The sequence below is a fragment of the Callithrix jacchus genome, chromosome 21, assembly GCF_049354715.1.
Source record: "Callithrix jacchus isolate 240 chromosome 21, calJac240_pri, whole genome shotgun sequence".
Taxonomy (NCBI): domain Eukaryota; kingdom Metazoa; phylum Chordata; class Mammalia; order Primates; family Cebidae; genus Callithrix; species Callithrix jacchus.
Window position 1 is genome coordinate 17,275,484 of NC_133522.1, and position 21,780 is coordinate 17,297,263.

The window sequence follows — 21,780 nt, forward strand, 5'->3', positions numbered from 1 at the left end:
TCTTGGCTTATTGCAATCTCCACCTTCTGGGCTCTTCCTGACTAGCTGGGACTATAGGTGCACACCACTACATCCAGCTTATTTTTGTATTTTTTTTTTTTTTCAGAGAAATGGGGTCTGACTATGCTGCCCAAGCTGCTCTTGAACTCCTAGGCTCAACAGATCTGCCCACCTCAGCCTCCCAAAGTGCTGAGATTACAGGATTGAGACACTGCACCCAGCCAATCTTTCTCTGTTAGTGATAATTTAGTTGTAATGGTGAATTTAAACAGACACCTAGAAATATTAATGATAATCCACACATAATTTTGCCAGCAAAGAATCAAAATGCAATGCATCTTTTTACTAACCTAGTTTAAAGTAGAGACTTCTTGGCAGCTACATAATGCACTCTATTCGTTAAGTCATGTTTTGGGTATTCTTGCTAAACTCCCATGATCAGCCATTCCCCTCTTTTCATACCCTTCCCCTAAAAAATAAAGTGAAATAAAATCTATCATTAAACTAAAAACTATGATGGAACAAAAATCAAAGATAAGAAGATAAATTCATGGAACTGTATATAGAATGTATCAAAAGTTAAATTTATAAATTTACAACCATAAATTCATGAATTTGAATAAGATTTTTAACAGATCATGGACACTTAAAAATATGAATTCATCAATGTTTAAGTAAAACAATCATTTGGCTGGGCATGGTGGCTCACTCTGGTAATCCCAGCTCTTTGGGAGGCCAAGGCAGGTGGATCATGAGGTTAGGAGACCAACATGGTGAAACCCCATCTCTACTAAGAATACAAGGATTAGCTGGGTTTGGTGGTGCACACCTGTAGTCCCAGCTACTCAGGAGGCTGAGGCAGGAGAATCGCTTGAACCCTGGAGGCAGAGTTTGCAGTGAGCTGAGATTGCACCACTGCACTCCAGCCTGGGTGACAGAGTGAGACTCTGTTTCAAAAAGAAAAAAATAAATAAATAAACTAGTCAGTTCCAAAGTCATTTTTATTTTTTATTTATATTATTAATGTATACTTAAGATATCTTGACAACTAACTTTAATTATTTTATTTTGAAATAAATCTAGATTTACAGGAACTAGGAGAGATGCTACTAATATCTCTGGCAGTAGACATACTTCCTGTGTATACTTATTTTAAAATAAAAAAGACATCAGATTGATTATTAGTTTTATTTAATGTTGAATTTTGATGTATCTTTATAAATTCTAGATATGCTTTTTTGCAGATATGTGGTTTGCAAGTATGTTTTCCTTGTATGTAACTTGTCTTTTTTTTTCTATAAACAAGATCTTTAAGAGAAAGTTTTTAATTTCAACAAAGTCAAATTTATTAATTTTATTTTTTGGTTAATGCTCTATTCTCCACCAAATTTTAGACACAAAGGATTTTCTCCTTTGTGTTTTTTTAAACATTTGATAGTTTTGGGTCAGGCGCAATGGTTCACACCTATAGTTCCAGCACTTTGGGAAACCAAGGCAGGTGGATTGCTTGAGCTCGGAAGTTTGAGAGCAGCCTGGGCCAGGGGGTGAAACCACGTTTCTATGAAAACTACAAAAATTTGCTGGTCTTGGTGATGCACGCCTCTAGTACAAGGTACTGGGGAAAGTGAGGCAGAAGGATCATTTGAGTCTGGGAAGTCAACACTGCAGTGTGCCGAGATCATACCACAGCACTCCAGCCTAGGTCACAGACTAAGACCTTGTCTCAAAAAAAAAAAAAAATATATATATATATATGTGTGTGTGTGTGTGTGTATATATATATATATATATATGTATGTATGTATATTTGGATTACACAATATATACACAATGGATTACACAAATACATATGTATATATGGATTCTACAATTAAATGTAAAGCATAAAACTATACATACGTAATATATATAAAAACTATATATATGTAATATATATATAAAGTATATATGTAATATATATACTTTTATGCTTTACATTTAATTGTGTAATTCATTTTTGATTATTTTTTGCATAATTTGTAAGGTTTTAGTCAAGATTCTGTTTATTTTTATTTTTACCCATAGATATTTAATTGTACCATCATCACTGGTTGAAAAGACTATGCTTCCTCCTTTGATTCATTTTTAAATATAAAAAAATAAAAAGAGTGATTGAAGGTCAAATTGACCAATGTTGGTGATACTATGTATTGAACTTAGAAACTATCAAAGTCAGCAAATGTCTACAAATACATAATAGTAAGAAATAATGCATATAAATATGTTAATGATTCAAAAAAACCTCCAGAAAGTATCCTAAAGTAGTAAGCTATCATTGCTATTATCATATTTGTTTTTCTATAAAACGTAGTCAAGTTATCTTTAGATATTAAATGATAGATGACTTGTCTTATAAATTGGATTCTTAATCTCCAAGCTGCTTTGGCCTGCAAACATGTCAATAAGAACTGAAAGTGATGGATTTTCTTGATACTGATATTTGACAACTAGGAACTGTACAGAGAAAATCAAATTACTTGAATAAACTAATGAGCTCTCAAATGTCAATATGTAACTAAATAAAAAAATAGAAAAGATTACTCTTTCTGTTGTTTCTTTCCATAGTATCCCATGAATTACAGAATTGTAGTGCCAAAATGCTGCTCTTTAACTTCATGTCTTCCAGAGCTCATCATGGGATTTATACAATTGAATAACAGTTTCTGGGTAAAATACCTAAGAAAATGCTAATGATTCTTTCAAGTGTCAAATGATTTTGTTTGCTTGTTCAAGTAAATCCGTGAGGATGCTTAGCATAGTGATTAAGAAAGCAGGCTCAAGAACCAGGCTGCCAGGGTTCAAATCCCAACTCTCCTTCTGTGTACCTCAAATATAGTGGAGAGAAAATAATGGTGCCCAAATTTTAGAGTTGTTTTGAGAATGGAGTAAGCCAGAAGTGTGAAACACAGAAATAAGCCTGGCCCTCAGTAAACACCAGAGATTATCATAATCTTTTCTCCCTAACAAAATCATTTCACCTGTTCCACACTCTCTTGCAGAGTCAGCCTTCTTCTCTGTATCCCACAGCATGGCAGCTCCTCCACCCTCACTCTGGCACTCACCACATTCTAGGTCATCCTATGGAATGTTCTTTGATGGCAAGGGCCATGTCTTGGTTTTTTGTTGTTGTGGTCGTTATTTGTTTTGTTAATGTTCTCATTTTTTAAATTGTGGCCAAAAAACACATAACAAGAAGTATACCCTCTTAGCCATTTTTAAGGGTACAGTTCAGTAGTGTTAAGCATATTCACATTGTTGTACAACCGATCTCTAGAACTTTTTCATCTTGCCAACTGAAACTCTATACACATTGAACAAAGCTAGTTCTAAGTATCTGTATCTTGACACCTACGTAAGTACTGACCAGTAGAAGGTATTGTAGAAAACTCTAGCAAATTAAATTTAAATCTTCCCTTAAACTATGGATTCATTTTTAAAATTTCTATCAATTTTCTTTTAACATATTATTTCCTCTTTTCCTATTATTGACTTAATTAATCAACGTAACCCTCATCCTACTATACCTGAATGTACAGTAGTTCTGTTCCCTCCACACTCTTCCAGGGTCCCATCCACCCTACACTATGTTTATCATGTCTCTTTTTTTTTCTTTTTTAGACAGAGTCTTGCTCTGTCACCCAGGTTGGAGTGCAATGGCATGATCTTGGCTCACTGCAACCTCCGTCTCCTGGATTCAAGCAATTCTCCTACCTCAGCCTCCCAAGTAGCTGGGAAAACAGGTATCTGCCACGATGCCCGGCTCATTTTTCTATTTTAAGTAGAAACAGGGTTTCACCATATTGGCCAGGCTGGTCTCGAACTCCAGGTTTTGATCTGCCTGACTTGGCCTCCCAAAGTGCTGGGATTACCTGGCAGTATCACGTCTCCTTTTAAACCTCACTTCCAAGTAACAAGCCCACATCAATCGGGGCTCCCTTAGGTTCTAGGATAACATGAAAGCTCATTAATTCCTTTAGTCATTACTAACCTCTACCTTGATATATTTATCTCCCTCTACTACCCTACACCCATCCCCCAATTAAGCTAATATATTATTTTCCCTCCAAACCCAGCCAACCATAACCTCAGAGTTTTGTTTGTATACCTCTTTCCGGTTTTCTAAGTCCATCATTCATTCAGATTCACTTAGAAGCAACTTGTGGCCCTCCTCACTCCTGCAGTATGCCCTGTCTGAAGACCCATACCCTACACCACCACCAGGATGGAATGTTCACTGTCACTTGATGAAGTGATTCAGACTCATCATATGCAGCGTAGCACTACTGAGGTGCTCTTAAATCCCTTTTTACTCCTAATGATTAGGAAACCTAATAAAGACTCTTAGAAGTTGATTTAAGAGAAAATATTCTCTGGTCCTGATGGTTCATACCTGTAATCCCAGCACTTCATGAGGCCAAGGTAGGGGGGTCACTTAAGGCCAGGAGTTCCAGACCAGCCTAGGCAACAGAGTGAGTTGAGATCACATCTCTAATATCACATCATATGTACATGTAAACATATATACACAACATATATGTATAATATACTCATTCAATATGAATAAGCAAAGAAAGCAAGAAGAAGGAAAATGAGGCAGTTGGATTTATATAAAGTAGTTTATGTCAAATATACCTTATGGAAAAATACATATATGTTTATATGCATACACACACATATATATGTATAATGTACTCATGCAATCTGAATAAGCGAAGAAAGCAAGAAGAAAGAAAATGAGGCAGGTGGATTTATATAAAACGGTTTATATCAAATGTACCTTATGTTATGGAAAAAATAGTTACATTATATTTCTCTATATATATACTGCAAAGTTTATTCCAAAATATTCATTCAGACTTAAATGTTAGACAATCACACAAAAAATGTAATGACTGCTTTATGCTTACACAGGTAGGAAATTGCCTGACTCACAGAAAGCGATACATTTGTCCCTTGATATCTAGAGGAGACTGGTCTCAAGACCCCTGCAGATACCGAAATCACTGGATGCACAATTCTACTTTATAAAATGGCAGAGTATTTGCATATAGCTATACACATTACTGTATATATTAAAATCATCTCTTGATTACTTATAATACCTAATACTGTATAAATGCTACGTAAATAGGTGCTATACCATATGATTTATAATATTTCTTGTTGGCATATTTTTATTGGTTTTTAAAAATTATTTTGAATTTGCAGTTGGTTGCCGCCTTAGATGAGGAACTGACAAACATGTAGGGCTGCTAATATAGGTAATAAAGGATGGCCTTTCCTCTGCCTGGGTGTTAATTTAAGCTCAATTTTCAGGCCCTGTCTGTCATGCCATCCAAACTTCTGCCTCTCTTACAACCTTTGCTTGAATTCTTTCCAAGGGCCAGAGCTATGGTCACAATGTTTATATCCCCCCCCAAATTCATATGGTGAAATCTTATCCCCCAAGGTGATGATATTGGAAGTGGAGCCTTTGGAAGATGATTAGGTGATGAGACAGAGCACCTCTAAATGGGATTAAGGCCTTTTCACCTTGTGCAGACACCATCTACGAACCAGGAGGTGGGGCCTTACCAAAATCCAGCCATGCTGGCTCTCTGAGCTCAGGCTTACCGGCTCCGGAACTTTGATAAATACATTTCTTTTCCTTAAAAGTCATCCAACTTACGGTATTTTCTTGAAGTAGCTTGAACAGACTAAGACACCCCAAAATACTAAAGTACTGGTGTCTTAGTAGCCAAAGAAGAGCTGTGCCGGGAAACCCCAAGAGTAACAGAACCACCCCAACCTGGGCTCACTAATGCTTTCATGAAGTATTTCTTGGGAGATATTGACAAAAGTGGATAACATCTAATTGACAAAAATGTATACATATTTTAAATTCAGAAATGGGTGGTTGAGAATTGCTTTAGAAAATCTCCTACAAGGAGAAACCAATTCTAATGGTATATAGTGGAGAGAATGTCTTAATATTATTGAACACAACCCTTAGCAGTAAAATCACAGACTGTGAGAAACATCTATAAAGAAAACACTTTCAGAGTTAAACAGAACTTCACCTATTGTTTTTCCTTCTATACTTCCGTAAAGACCTTAGCATATATACTGACTAATGTTTAAAAGAAGTACAACCTTCCATAATGTTAGAAACCTGTTGGAGGTGTTTCAGAATTAAAAGATGTACTTTATAATTATCAGAAACAAATTCAATCTAAAGAAGGGAAATTGGAAATCTTTAATCCTGCCAAAACACAAATCCTGAGAGAAAAGCATATGAGTTACTGCACAAAATTATATTTCCTAAGCATAATGTCAACCTACATACATTTTCAGTATTTCAGTAAAATCAACTTACATCTACACACCAGTTGAAATCTACTAAATTAAAAATTCATAGTAAGAGGCCGGGTGCAGTGGCTCATGCCTGTAATCCCAGCACTTTGGGAGGCCAGTGCAGGAAGACTGCTTGAGGTCAAGAGTTCAAGACCAGCCTGGGCAACTTGGCAAAATCCCATCTCTACCAAAAATACAAAAATTACCCATGTGTGGTGGAACCCACCTGTAGTCCCAGCTACCTGGGATGCTGCAGTGGGAGAAACATTTCAACCTGGGAGGCAGAGGCTGCAGTGAGCTGAGATTGTGCCACTGTACTCTAGCCTGGGTGACTGAGCGAGACTCCATCTCAAGAAAAAAATATAAATTATAATAAGAAATAAACTCAAAACCCTAAATTATTTTTCTTAAGTTTATATAAAAAAGGGTTTCTGGGGTTGGAAACTGGAGCGGACCTCAATGTATTTTGTCTCCTTCACTGTTAGTATCACTGTGAATATTTTTCCTTGTCACTTTATGGATAGGATCTACATGACTGCAGACCTCAGGCTCATACTTAGAATTATACTGTCTATGAGAATAAACTTTTGAAAAGTAGAGGACATGATGACTTCACTTCATTTGTGTGCTTTTCTTGGAGTCAGAGTTAATTCAGGCTAATTGTCAGTGAATGGCAACTTGAGACTTGTTGTGAGAGCGTTTGAATAGTTAATTCAATCAACAGAAAGAAACCTCATATCAAAATACAGCATTATACATATTTAAATACATCAGTAGTTCAAACATGCTCCCCAGATGTAGCAAGTTTACACCTTCATTTGTGAAGATCAAAAGAGAGACCTGGGTTTTAATTTCGAGTATGACAAAATTAAAAGGCACATTCACAAAACAGCCCAAATAACACTTTCACAATATCCTGTGAAGTACCTTGACCTAGGAGTGTTTTACAGTTGTTTAGGTATCCTCCCCTACCACCTATCACCACCACCAAAAATATCGGAAATCTCTCCTGACATTTGTAGAAATGCAAATAGAGAAAATTGCTCCTATATTCTTTTTGGTCCACACCTATAAATGTTAGTTCCAGTCCAATTCATTGCCATGGAGTTTACATTTAAGTTGATATGTTTGTTTGTTATCATTATTTGTTTTAAGAAAGACACACAGTGATGATAGTTGTTTCCCACTCCTAGACTTACTTAACTGACTTCAAGTATAATCACTCATTAATTTCTTAGTCTGAACCTATCAAATAAAAGAAAAAACCTCAGTATATTTGGAAGGGAAAGTAGCCTGAGAATGAGCAAAGTACTGTCAGTTCTTCTCAAGAAAGGCAATGTCAGCTCCTGAGAAGACAAATTGCCTGCTTTCGGAACAAATAGAAACAGAACAGAAAATGAAGACTCAAACAGAAAGATTATTCAACTTAATTAGGACCAAAGTTCAAATCATCTAGTGGAAGTAACTCAAGGATTTATTAGGAAATTTGTGGCCATCTGTTGTTTCCATATGGTTAATTAATTGTTCCACATTTTAAAATAGTTGCATCTTACCTAAAATTATGGGTGTATGACACAGAAAATCTAACATTACAACCATACAATAATATTTGTTAAACACTCGAAATGTTTTATAACTGTGTTTCATACTGAGAAGGAAGTTAGATACAGTTACTTCAATGCAACAGTAAATATCATTTAATCTATACTTAATAATAATTACATGTAAATTCCTCAAAAATTTAAACAGAGTTACCATATGACTTGACAATCCTACTCTCAGGCATAAACTTAAGAGAATTCCCCAATGAAACCATATGTACATATAAAAATGTGTACAAAAACTTCCATAGCAACATTGTTCATGAAGACAAAAAGTGGGAGTAACGTAAATGTCTATCATACGATGAATGGATAAATAAAAAGTGGTATGTTGATCCCATGAAATATTATTCAGCAATAATAAAGAATAAAGTGCCGATACATGCTACAACAAACATCATCCTTGAAAACGTTAATGTTAAGGGAAAGATGCTATTATAATCACACAAGATAATATGCTGTATTATTCCATTTGAAATGTCCAGAATAGGAAAATGTATAGCTATAGAACATAGATTAGCATTTACTAAGGGTTGGGGTGGGAGGGTGCAGGAATGGGAACTCACTGCTAATAGGTATAGAGTTTATTTTAAGGTTGATGAAAATGTTCTAAATTGGATTGTCAGGTTCATTGCACAACCCTGTGAATATACCGAAAAGATTGACGTGTATATATTAAATGAGTAAATGATATGATATGTGAAATATATCTCAATAAAGCATTTTTCTGTAAAAAGCTCTCTATGACTTGGGCTTTTTGCAATTTAATTTATCTTGTGTCTTTATGATGTGTAAAGGTATTTTGCCTAGATAAGATTCATTTACAGCCAAAATAAAAATAAAAAACTGAAATGTACATATTTATGAACTTGAAGATATCAAGGAAGTTATTTACCTTGTCTTCATTTTTAATGCCACCTGTGCCCTCTCATACTAAAGCCAGTCCACTTCTGCAACCTCTCTTATTTGTACAGATAAACCATCAATTTATTTTTGATTTAAAGCAAACAGGAACATTATGTTTGTACAGTGTGCCATGGTTTTGCTATTCTTGCAATCTGTGACCTATAAATAATGCAAGACCTTTTTCTTCTCCAAATGACTTTCATGCAGCATGAGTCTTGATACAAGAAGACAAAAAAATAAAAGAAAGAAAAAAAATATAAAGATAAAGAAAAAACAAGAAATCATCCTGAAGTCATGGAATTCAATCTATTTCCAGTCCCGCAATTGAATTATGACGCACATCTGTTCTCTCTTGCAGCTGCATGAAAAGGCAACTTTTGAACATGTAGTCATTTTATTTATCAAAGCTCAAGGTAAATCACAGCTAATCTGAAAAGTTTCTTGTGTTTTGCTTTAGCAGTAAGAAAAAAGAAAAAAAAAAAGATCGGTTTCTATGTGACCCCTGACCTTTGAACCACAACCTCCTTGCCGCTAAAGCGTTCAGCACCTCATTTAATCTCTCCTCTCTGCACTGGCACAGTGCTGAGAAAAGGAAACGGAAAAAATAATCTGGGGACTTCATCAATTTTTCATGAATTTTCATTTAGGCCAGAACCCCCTCTTACCCTGGTCGATAGATCAAGCTGCTGTCATATATTTGCCACCTGGGGCTGCAGCTGCTATCTCTGGAGGCTGCCACTGACTCAGGCTACATCACAGGCAGCTACAATCTCTGTGAGGACCCCCTACGCTTCTTCTGCTCGATAGACAGAGAGCACCAGTGTTCAGAACTGAAACTCTATCTGCACGAGCTACACCATGGCTCCCTTGGTGGTCCTATTGGAAAACTATGTATTTTTGAGTGCCAGGCGTCTTGCTTATGAACTCTGCAACTGTTTTCTAACTATTTAAAAATCATTTTTGCCTAGAGGTTATTCTTAAGTTCAAGAGACTCAAAAAACACTTTCCAGATAGAATTTTTTTTTCCTAAAACAAGAAAAAAACTAAAAGCAAATATGAGGTGATTAGATCTGAATCATGACAACGATTGGCCCTGAAGATTTTTCCCCTCTGCTGTATTGTTTCAGAACATAATGCTGAAGCATGTATTAAAGAAAAACAAAAACCAAAGTGAATATAATATTGTAAAGAAATGGCTGACTTCTAAAAAAAAACTGTCAAGACATATGGTTATCAATAAAATTCCATATTTCATATTGTAGTAGAAGTCAACATTTTTGAAATTTAAAATGACAACCAAGGTGAAGCAAAAATAGTAAAATATTTTCTAAATTTTTTATCAATAATCATTTTACAATAAAGCTTGTGACATGTTTATGTCTTACATATCAGTACACTCTTGAATACTTAGGTACATCTAGGTCAGTGGTTCTCGACTGCCTTTCTCTCCTGAGGAATATTTCCAATGTCTGGAGACATACTGGTTGTCTCAACAGGTTTACAGAGGATCCCACTAGCATCTTGTGAACATATGCCAGAGTGTGTCTAAACATCCTACAATGCAGAGCACAACCCCCCTGCCACCATGCATACATAATAAATATATTTCTGCTCCTAAATGTCAGTGATGTAGAGGTTGAGGTACCCTGCTCTAATTCTCCACCCTCCATTCAGAGCCACATGCTAGAACAGAACCGACAGCATTTGCTACTTCCATTCCACCACCACTCACTCCTCAGCTGTTGTGCCCTGTCCCCATCACTAGAGCCCACAGATACTGTTTATTTGACTAGCCTGTGGCATTTGCATTGTGACAACCACTTTTAGTACTCTTGGGTTTTGTTTGTTTTGAGACTAAGTCTCACTCTGTCGCCCAGTACAAAGTGACGGGGTGCAATCCCAGCTCACTGTCACCTCTGCCTCCCAGGTTCAAGCGATTCTCCTGCCTCAGCCTCCTGAGTAGCTGGGATTGCAGGTTAAATTTTGCATTTTTAATAGAGCTGGGGTTTCAACATGTTAGCCACGCTGGTCTTAAACTCCTCGCCTCGAGTGATCCGCCTACCTTAGCCTCCCAAATGGGAGCCACATGTCTGAGCCACCACACCTGGCCCCACTTTTAGTACTCTTAAAAGTATTCCTTATTTATTATTACCACGTCACTGCCCACATTCCATTACTCTGATACATCTACTAAGCCTGATCCTTTTGCATAAGCAATTATTTCCTTGACCACCACTAAATATTGTTGTTCTAAGCAATGGGATTGGACTCACCCCTTATTCACTGCTCCCTGCCCACAGCCTGCCTGGCAATCACATCTATTTCTGCCCACTTCCATGGCTTCAACACCTATCTGGGAAAATCCTCTCCCCTCAACTTCTGCATCTGTTTCTGTAATGAAATTTGAGCTATTTTAAGCTTACTATTTCATTGGTATGTCAAAAAATACAGCTAAAGTTTACCATACTCTTCTGTTCCCTAGAGTTATTTCTCCTGTACCTACCCTCCTATGAATGGTTAGCACTATAATATAGCCAGTCACTCAGCCAAAAAGACAAAACAAACAAAACAAATCTGGTAATCATCCTCTACTTCCCCAAACTGACCATAATGTAACAAAGTTTACAATTCCTAAATATGTTTCAAACTGTTGCCTCCTTTCAACCTTCACACCTATTTTCAGTTTAGAATCTAGCATCAACTCTTTTCTGAATTATTTGACAATTACCTAACACCTCTCTGACTTCAATCATCATATCTTTAATGCAATCTTCAATTATCTTTCAAAGATTCTCTTTTCTCATATCAAAATAGTTTAGATTTTGATTCAACATATACCAACCTTTCTAATTTACTCTGCCCCCAATCTCATTTCCAGACATCTGGCAGTTCTCCAGATAACACAGTGTTCATTTAAGCTTCCATTCTTTCTACCAGGATGGTCTTTCAACTTCACTTTCTACCCAGAACATTCTTACCTGACCTTAAATCACAGCTCAAAGAATCTATCTATCTATCTATCTATCTATCTATCTATCTATCTATCTATCTATCATCTATCTATTCTATATTCTATTATATACATTGCACAATATATTTAGCCAATGATAGTGGTATTTAGATCGCTTGCAGTTTTTTTTAGCGGAATGTATCCTCTTAGAATTATATCTAAAATTTACCTATCTAGGAAGAATTAGATATCTTCCCTCCAGATTTGCTTCGTCTTTTTTACTTGTCTTTATAATAAGCTGTATTATCTATTTAGTTAATTACAGTAACTATTTATTTACATGTTTGTCAGCTGAACTAGAATGTGAGCTCTTTGAGAATAGACTGGAATGTGTCTTCTTTCATATTTAACACTTCTTTCAGTGGCTGTTCACCTTCTATTAATAGATTAAGTGAAAGTACCAAAATGAGTATTTATGTTATTTTCTAAAATATGAAGATCAGTTTAACATAATCTGGAGTTGTTCCTCTATAGCTGTTCCTTTATCATTTTATAAAAATACACATTATTTACCAATAGATACTGAAAAAATCACAACACTTTGACCCAAATTTCCATATTAATGTGTTTTATGAAATACATAAGGAAAGAAAGAAGACTGATAAGCTAATGGAAAGAGATGAGCAACATATAAATGAGTATTATTTGACCTTGTGATGCCTCAGATGGAATAAACTGTTGACATGGCCTTAAAAGAAAGAATTTTATTCACTACCTAATCCAATTTGCAAGCCTTCTTGTTTTCCTCTCTAGGTCATCAGTAATTCAAGCATTTCTTAAAGCTCATGTATTTCAAAATAAAAAAAAAATTACCATCACATTACACACACACACAAATCATAGTTTAAAATATTCTTCCTAAAACAGCTTGATTCACTATTATCAATGCAACTAGAAAAGAAAACAATTCTTTTAGATGAAATAAAAACAAATGATACATGCGTGCTGGGACCAATTTTAACAAAGCAAAGGCTTAGGATAAAAAGTAAGTGTATAACTGCCAAACAATAAAATGGTAAATTTTTATACACTTTAATTTTGAAATTTAAAATTTTATTAAACATTTAAACATTTGCCGCTGAGTAGATAAAATTTTTAAACATTATGAAAAATTCAAAATTTTTAATTTTCATATATTTAAAACAGACCAGATTTCATTTAGAGTGTTTCTCAAATATGGAACAATTCCCTAAAAATAAAAATTAGAAAATTCAGGATCTGGTCTAGGATCCCTCATTAATTTATTGTCTGTATCTTGGTCACCTAAACTTTATGGGCATCAATTTCTTTATCTAGAAAATGGGAGAATAATGGCAGTCATATTTACCATAGAAAGATCTGGTGGGGAAAAAAATCAATCAAATTTGGTATTGAAGTATTTCAACATGTTTGAGAAGTTTCCAAAATTAGATGTTTCCAAATAGAAATGGAACAGGTATAGATATTTGCATTCTTGAAATTTTGTGTATGTATTTCAAATTGCATTTATTTTAAGGGCTTTTTGAAGTATCATTTTATACAAATAAAACTACTTGGTGGCCAGTATAAAATGCCATTGTTAAGTAAAGTCCAAATGCTCATATCTCAAGGCACCTCACATAAAATAAAAAATATGGGTCTTAAGATTCTCCTAGTCTTTTCCTGTTGGTATTATATATTTCCAGCATCAGTTGATTCCAGATTTCTTAGCAGAAACTCTAACTCAGAAGCAGACACCTGAGAACAAAAGCCTTCACTGGGATAGCTGCATAAGAAATAGTATCTTTTTATTTACCAAAAGAAAGACATAAGCCTATGAGCTATCATTTAGGAGAAAATATATGTAGCTATATACCTAAGACTCCAGCATCTTGAAATTTCCCAGCTCTCCTATCTTTGAAGGTGTACATGACAACAAGAAAGCTGAAGAGTACAAACATTTTAAAGCATAATTATTGGATTATTCACAATTTAGTCTAGATAAAATCTTTCCTCAAAACAGATAACTTAGTATCAAACTTTCATTGCATTATTTATATTACAACCCCAAACTCTCAGTTACAAATTAGAAAAATAACTATCCGGTTTTAATTTTGTTCTAGAAACGAATCCATGAAGTTATGGAGTCAATGTTCAAACTGATGGAGAACACTGATACTTTGATTTACCACTGCTATTTGCACTATCTGATGAAAAAAATAAATATATAAAAACACCAACAGTAAGGCATGTCCTTAGCTATTTCTGATTACCAAGATTGAGTAGAAGTGAGAAACCCTCCTATATATGAACATTCTGTTCCCGCAGACAGCAGGTCTCTTCTCTGATGAGCTTTATTGTAAATGAATAAGTAAATTAAAAAGTATAATTACTGTTATTCTTGGGGTATTCTCCTTGCCATACCTTATAATTCCTGAATTGAGCCTGGAAACAGAAGAGTAGGTATAACCCACAGAATAAAAGAGTATGTTCTTTTTAATGTTGCTGATAAAAGTTAGATTTCAAAGTAAACGTAAGTTAGATTTCAAAGTAAACGTATATATCTATATGTGTGTGGGGTGTGTGTATAAATAATTACTTACCTATAAATTGATAACAGAAATAGGGACAATATTGAATGCATACCTTGTATTGCTACACATAAACTTTTCATTTTATTTATTTATTTATTTATTTTGAGACAGAGTCTCTCTCCTTTGCCAGCCACCATGCTGGAGTGCCGTGGTGCAATCCAGGCTCACTGCAACCTCTGCCTCCCCGGTTCAAGCAATTCTCCTGCCTCAGCCTCCCGAGTAGCTGGGACTACAGGTACGCACCACCATGCCCAGCTAATTTTTGTATTTTTAGTAGAGACAGGGTTTCACCGTTTTGGCCAGGATGGTCTCCATCTCTTGACCTCGTGATCTACTCGCCACGGCCTCCCAAAGTGCTGGGATTACAGGTGTGAGCCACAGCGCCTGGCCTAAACTTTTCATTTTAACATAGCCAACTTTAAAACATGACTATGCCTCTCATTAATAATTCAAGTCTTAAGTATGAACAGCATCATTGACGCTTTGCTATCTTATAATAACGTATTTGCCACCCTGATTTCATATAAACAGATTTTCTACAATTCCCTGGCTTGATATCATCCTGACCAGACTTCTTTGAAGAAAGCCAAGTAAAATTATGTAGTGTGTTGATCGTTTGATTCTTCGGGCTTTAGCATCTATGGGAACACATCAAAACTTACTTGAAATAAATAAAAGTAAATGTACCTATGAGATTCATTATATTCACTTACATGCCACTTCCAGAGATGCATTTCGACTCACTGCTTCGCCAAGATAGTTCCTTGCAACACAAACGTAGCTTCCTTCATCAGGCTTACTTCTGCGCCCATGCACGATGCGCAAGAAGAATAAGGATCCGCTGGGCAGAAGCATCCTGTGGGACCGGGGATCGTCCTTGTCAGTCTCCACCCGCTCCCCATCTTTGTACCACTCAATGGTGGGTGTTGGCCGGCCCTCCGCCTTACAGTTCAGAGTCGTGGGCTCTCCCTTAGAGACGATAACATCGGAAGGGTGCTCCACAATCCGCGGGGGAAAGTCTTCCTGGCGAAGACGCGATCCTGCAAAACATGACAGAATAAAGACAAGCTTTAACATTTCCTTATCAAAACCTTCAGTTTCACTTAGTTTCCTGATGGTGAAATTAAACCCTTCGGTTATGCCACTGAATATGATTTTGCTTATGTTTCGTTTCGTGTAAGTATCTCAGAAGTCATCTGTACTTCATTGTGGAATGGGGCAGTATATCAATACATTAATATGTTAACTCTAAGGAGTTAGGTTTAACGTGTTCCATGAATCAAGACAAGCAAAAGTAAAACAGAACAAGATATTTTCTTCTGGGGTCAGCATGGGGATTAAGATGAGTAAGACTAATTTCCTGTCCTCAGATTGCTTACTGTATACTGGGGAAGAAAGCCACGTCGGCAAGCACCTAGAAGACACACACACATATCATTTAGTGTGCTGCCAATGTGTTATCAGACTAACACAAAAAGAGACCTGCAAATTATGTACAAAGATTATCTCCATTTAACAGATGAGTCAAAAGCTTAGGAAATGATGTCAGTTGCCCAGGAACGTGGATAAAGCAGGCAGTAGAGGCAGGATTTAGAACTCAAGTGTATTTGACTGAAGAGCTCAAGTATAAATCAGTGTTAAAATGGAATGTGGCTGCATAGAAGTATACAAGAAATGTACCATATGCAGAAAGAAAAACTTCAAAAGTTAACTCTAAATCAAGTATAATAAGAGATCTCTTCCCCACCCCCAAAAAAATTACATTTAGGTTGAGCTGTAAAGAATGAAAATGCGGGCCAGGCGCGGTGGCTCAAGCGTGTAATCCCAGCACTTTGGGAGGCCGAGGCGGGTGGATCACGAGGTCAACAGATCGAGACCATCCTGGTCAACATGGTGAGACCCCGTCTCTACTAAAAAATACAAAAAATTAGCTGGGCACTGTGGTGCATGCCTGTAATCCCAGCTACTCAGGAGGTTGAGGCAGGAGAATTGCCTGAACCCAGGAGGTGGAGGTTGCGGTGAGCCAAGATCGCACCATTGCACTCCAGCCTGGGTAAGGAGAGCGAAACTCCATCTCAAAAAAAAAAAAAAGAATGAAAATTCGACAACTAAAAGAGAAAAGCATCATGCAAAGGATGCCATCAGCAAAAAGAGAAAAAAATGAGAGTTATGTGCATGCTACATTTCACAATCAGGAAGAAAGATGACATGGGAGAAAAAGGTGTAAGGCAGTCTTACAGCCTGAGACAATGGGATTTATACCATGCTCAGGATTATGACTGTTATGTCACCTGGCTCACAGATTTTAAGGAGGCAGTGACATGACTATGTGTATAACTGAAAGATACTTTTAGTCTGCATTGTCAATAAGGGATACCAATGGAGATATGAAGACAGTTGTAATTTACTTTGATAGTCCAAGAGAAAAATAAAAAGTATCTGAGCTTGGGAAATGATGGTTCAGGTAGAAAAGAAGAAGAAAAAAATACACCATATCACACACACAAAAAAAATGCTTGACAAAATTTGGTATATCCCTATACACAGTACAAAGAAAGAGAGATCATACCAGCGACTAATGATATTGTAATTATCATTACAATATTTGTAAACTATGTTACCTAAAGAATATAGTACTGTCATATCAGGATACTCTTCTAGTAATTTTACTCCTACTTTTATAAAAACATCAAAGAACATCTACAACCTAAATGTAAAAAGTAAAGCTATAAAATGATTACAAAAAATTATAGAGGCAAGGTTTTATGATTTTGAGTTAGGTGATACCTTCTGGGATGTGATACCAAAAGCATAAGCAACAGAAGAAAAAATAAATAAACTGGATGCTATATAATGTTTAAATATTTGTGCTTGAAAGAATACTACACACTGAATTAGAAAAAACAATCTGCAAATCATATACCGATAATGGATTTATATTCAGAATATCCAAAGAACTCATAACTCAAGAAAGGTGTAAATAATCAAATTTTAAAATGGGCAAAGGTTGGAATAAGAAGTTGGACAAATTTGACAAAGAAGTTAGACAAATAGTAACCACATAAAGAGATACACCACATCATTAGCTATTAGAGAAATATAAATCAAAACTACAATGAAATACGCTTCATACTCACTAGGATGCATATAATCAAAACGGTGTAAAATAACAAGTATTGTCAAGGGTGTGAAAAAACTAAAAGCCTCATCCATTGCTGGTGTGAATTTAAATCATACAGTCACTTTGGCAAACAATCTGGAAGGTCCTCAAAATGTCAAACATGTAGTTACCACATGACCCAGCGATTTCACTCCTAGATATTTATCACCCCAAAATGAAATCATACATCCACACAAAATTTACTCATGAATACTCATAGCAGTATTTTTCACAATAGCCAAGAAAGTAGAAACAACTCAAAGGTCTACCAACTGAACTGATTAAAAAGAGTGAATCAATAAGATAAATGTCCATGATGAATGGATAAATAAAATGTGCTGTATCTATACAATGAAATATTATTCAGCCTTAAAAATGAAGTATGAATAATGCATGCTACAACATAGATGAACATGGAAAATATAAGCGAAAGAAGCTAGTTGCAATGGATTATATATTGTACAATTCCATTTATGTGAAATGTCCAGAGTAGGAAAATCCATGGACATAAAATGTAGATTAATACATGCCTAGGGCTGAGCTATGGAAGTGGGGAATGGAGAAGGTCTGGAAAGTGCTTCCAACAGGGATGGGATTTCTTTAAGGGTGATGAAAATATTCTGAAATTAATTATGGTGATGGTTGTATTACTCTTTGAATGCAATAAAGATTATTTTATTGTATACTCTGGGTGAGTTTTGTGGTATATGAATTATATCTCAAGCAAATTTTTGAAAAGTTGATAAAAGAACAGCATGAACAAGTTTAATAAAAGGTGTATAACAATTTGTGCTTGCTCCTAACAATAGTTAACATGATTTTCTTCATTTATAATTTTAGGCTCTAATGAAATCATTAGGTTTGCAATAGATAATTAGGACATAAAATAAACTTTAAAGGTCTCACCAGCCAGACAGATAGATAGATTAGAGAGACAGGGAGAAAGATAGATAGATTAGAGAGACAGGGAGAAAGACAGATTAGAAAGATAGATATACAGAAATACTGCTAAAATCTAAGTTTTAGAGTGATATTAAAAATATGGGTTAATTTCCATAATTCTGAGCTTTCTTAAATTCAGACATTACATAACAATAGCAGTGATTTTAAGATGGACCCAATGCATGAGCCTTACATAAGTCTTTGGATTCTTTAAAATTGTGTGTGAAAATAAGTTTTATTGTGTAAAGGGGAGGTAGTAGTGGTGGGAGGCAGTGTAGCTCTCATCATATTCCCAAAGAGGTTGGGCCTTTAAGATTGTCAAGGAGCACTAAATTACTGGGTATTCTGTATTATTGGATAAAACAACTCCATTAGTTGGTCAAAAAATAAAGCTGAGTTGTCAGCAAAACTCACCGGGGATTCAGAACACTAAGGGGGAGTGGGGGTTGCTCATCAAATTAAGTGCCATGAAACAGCTCAACCTCAACAGTTTTGTTATCTAAAGTGTGAGCTGCTCTACTAGCAATAAAAGCGTCATCCAAAGGTGTATTAGAAATAGAGGATCTTAGGCCTAAACTCACATATCTGAAATCTGAATCTTCAATTTAATAAGATTCTCCACTCCTCATCAGATATTTCTATGCAGATATTTCTATGATAAGCACTGCTCAAACCAGTTGTTTTGTTTTTCTTTTTCTTGAGATAGAGTATTATTCTGTTGCCCAGGCTGGAATGCAATAGCACCAGATCTGCTCACTGTAACCTCTGCCTCCTGGGTTCAAGAGATTCTCCTGCCTCAGCCTTCCAGGTAGCTGGGACTACAAGCATACACCACCACACCCAGCTAATTTTGTATTTTTAGTAGAGACAGGGTTTCTCCATGTTGGTCAGGCTGGTCTCAAACTCCGGACCTCAGGTGATCCACCAGCCTGGGCCTCCCAAAGTGCTAGGATTACAGACATGAGCCACCTCACCTGGCCTCAAACCAGTTTTTTTATGGCTCTGAGCTAACCATGTTTTTAAAAGAAGAGGAAGAGGAGGAGAAGGAAGAGAAGGAGGAGGAGGAGGAGGAGGAGGAGGAGGAGGAGGAGGAGGAGGAGAAGGAGGAGGAGGAGGAGGAGGAGGAAACAGAAAATTTATATAGCCTGTGAAGCTTGAAATATTTACCAAGGTTTACTCACTCTGCTCGAGAGTACCTAATTATCATTTTCCATTATAAAGTTCATTTTTAATTTAAATTTATTTTATAAATAAATAAATTTATAAATATCTCTTCTACATATTTCAAATGAAAATTATTTTGATAGCAATGTTAATATTGCCCATATAATAAGAAATTGTTCAAGACTCCTATTTGAACAGATAGGATAAGCAAAGTATAAAAATAACTCTCTACAATTCTAATTTCACTTTTGGCTGATATCATGTCTGCAATCTTTTTATATTTCAAGTATTAATTGGGCCATCAGTCAAGTTTTAATTAAAATAATTTCTTTAATTCTCTTTTTCCATGTGTAAATATGTGTGTACACATATATATACACATATATATGTACATATATTTCCTCTCTCTTTTACAATAATAAAAGATAATGGAAATTGATCAGAGGGTCCTAAAAATGAATATTCAAATGTTTATTTGTACTGTCCAAGAAAGTAAGCTATGAAATCTTCACGCAAATTGTCCATAATTGAACAGATTGGAGAAGCAGAATTAGAATTCATGACCTTTAATCCAAAATGTCCCAGGCTTCTTTAGAAATGAATGGAGAACCAAGTAAATAATGCAAATAGCATCTAGGCTAATTCCAAAGCCCCCTTCTAAAGATTTTCCTTGATTTTCAAAGCCTGATTCTCAAGCTACCTTTATCAGAATGATCTGGGAATCAGAATAATCAGAATATCAGAATAATCATGCCAACCTGTCCCAGGTACCATGCTAATCTCCTCTGTATTGCTCTTGTTTTAGTATACGTGCTGCCAAAGTGAGCACTAAGATATCTCTTTAAAATATACATTTTTTTTTTTTGAGACAGAGACTCACTCTGTTGCCCAGGCTGGAGTGCAGTGGCACAATCTTGGCTCACTGAAACCTCCGCCTCTCAGATTGAAGCAATTCTCATGCCTCAACCTCTTGTGTAGCTGGGACTACAGACAAATACCATCACATCTGGCTAATTTTTCGTATCATTAGTAGAGATGGGTTTTCATCATATTGGCCAGGCTGGTCTCAAACTCCCAGCTCAAGCGATCCTCCCATCTTGGCCTCCTGAAGTGCTAGGATTACAGGTATGAGCCACATTACCTTGCCAACAAATTCTTATTCTCCATAGTGAACAAGACACATCAGAAATTACCAGTGAAAAGTTCCATGAAGCTACATTTTTTCCATGCTTACCAGAAGATCACATAGTTACACCTGGCTAGATATAGCCTTCCACAGCATCGTCAAGTTAGTCAGCCAGATGCAGATGCATCTTTGAATAATGTTCTAAGCACATTAATTTACATAAGGGATTATTTCTGCTTCTCAGAGACTCTCAAACAATGACTTTGTAATAATCTTTTGTAAAATATTTGATATTTTGAAAAGTTGAGTGGTTTATTAGCACTTCAAACTTTTTGAAGGTAAAGTATAAATTATAATTCATGAATATAGTTAATTTTAGTTTTATTTAGTCAGTAACCACTCATTTGCAGTGAGTGCCAGAGAACATTTGTTTTTAGGAAGAGATTTCAATCACACAGTATAATAAGGGAGGAAAATGTACCCAGACAAATACTTGTTGATTTCATTTCATGTGTTACAAAATAAAATGCTTCTGCCTCCTTGAGTTGCAATACAGTATTTCCTTGAACTGAGTTTATTTTTCATTTACAAATTGTTTAGCCCTATCAACTATTAGTCCCTCTACAAGTCAAGCAATGTATTTCAAACTGTTCTAAGGTTTTCTGAGGGCAAAAAAATTCTTGGCAAATCAGGGACAGGATGTGAAACATACTTCCTTCAGCAAAATTTCTATGTAGTGTTCATTTTTCTCTCTTAAAAATGTATGTAACAGTATGTTCTAGCCACAACTATGTCTGTTTTAACAGAATATTTCCCCCAAAATTATATAAACAAAATTAGAAAGATTTTCGAGAATTACTTCAATTCTGAATATGATCAGAGACACCTGCTGATTTGAGAGATGCAGTAGCACCATATGAAAAGGAGAAAGTTGCCTGACACGTCAC

General features: G+C 35.7%; 1 protein-coding gene and 1 non-coding gene across 39 annotated transcripts in view; both read right to left on the bottom strand.

The window, feature by feature from the left end:
* The window catches only part of ROBO2 (roundabout guidance receptor 2), a 1,334,178-nt gene that overhangs the window by 527,858 nt on the left and 784,540 nt on the right, over positions 1-21,780 (bottom strand). For all 38 annotated transcript variants that reach the window (XM_078358529.1, XM_078358528.1, XM_078358527.1 and 35 more), the window contains exon 2: positions 15,155-15,481. In XM_078358529.1, coding sequence (XP_078214655.1) covers positions 15,155-15,481 — 327 coding nt within the window. The remainder of the gene's footprint in view (positions 1-15,154; positions 15,482-21,780) is intronic.
* Positions 20,431-20,536, bottom strand: LOC118149992 (U6 spliceosomal RNA). The gene has a single exon (XR_004737762.1). It is a non-coding gene; the product is annotated as a U6 spliceosomal RNA (small nuclear RNA).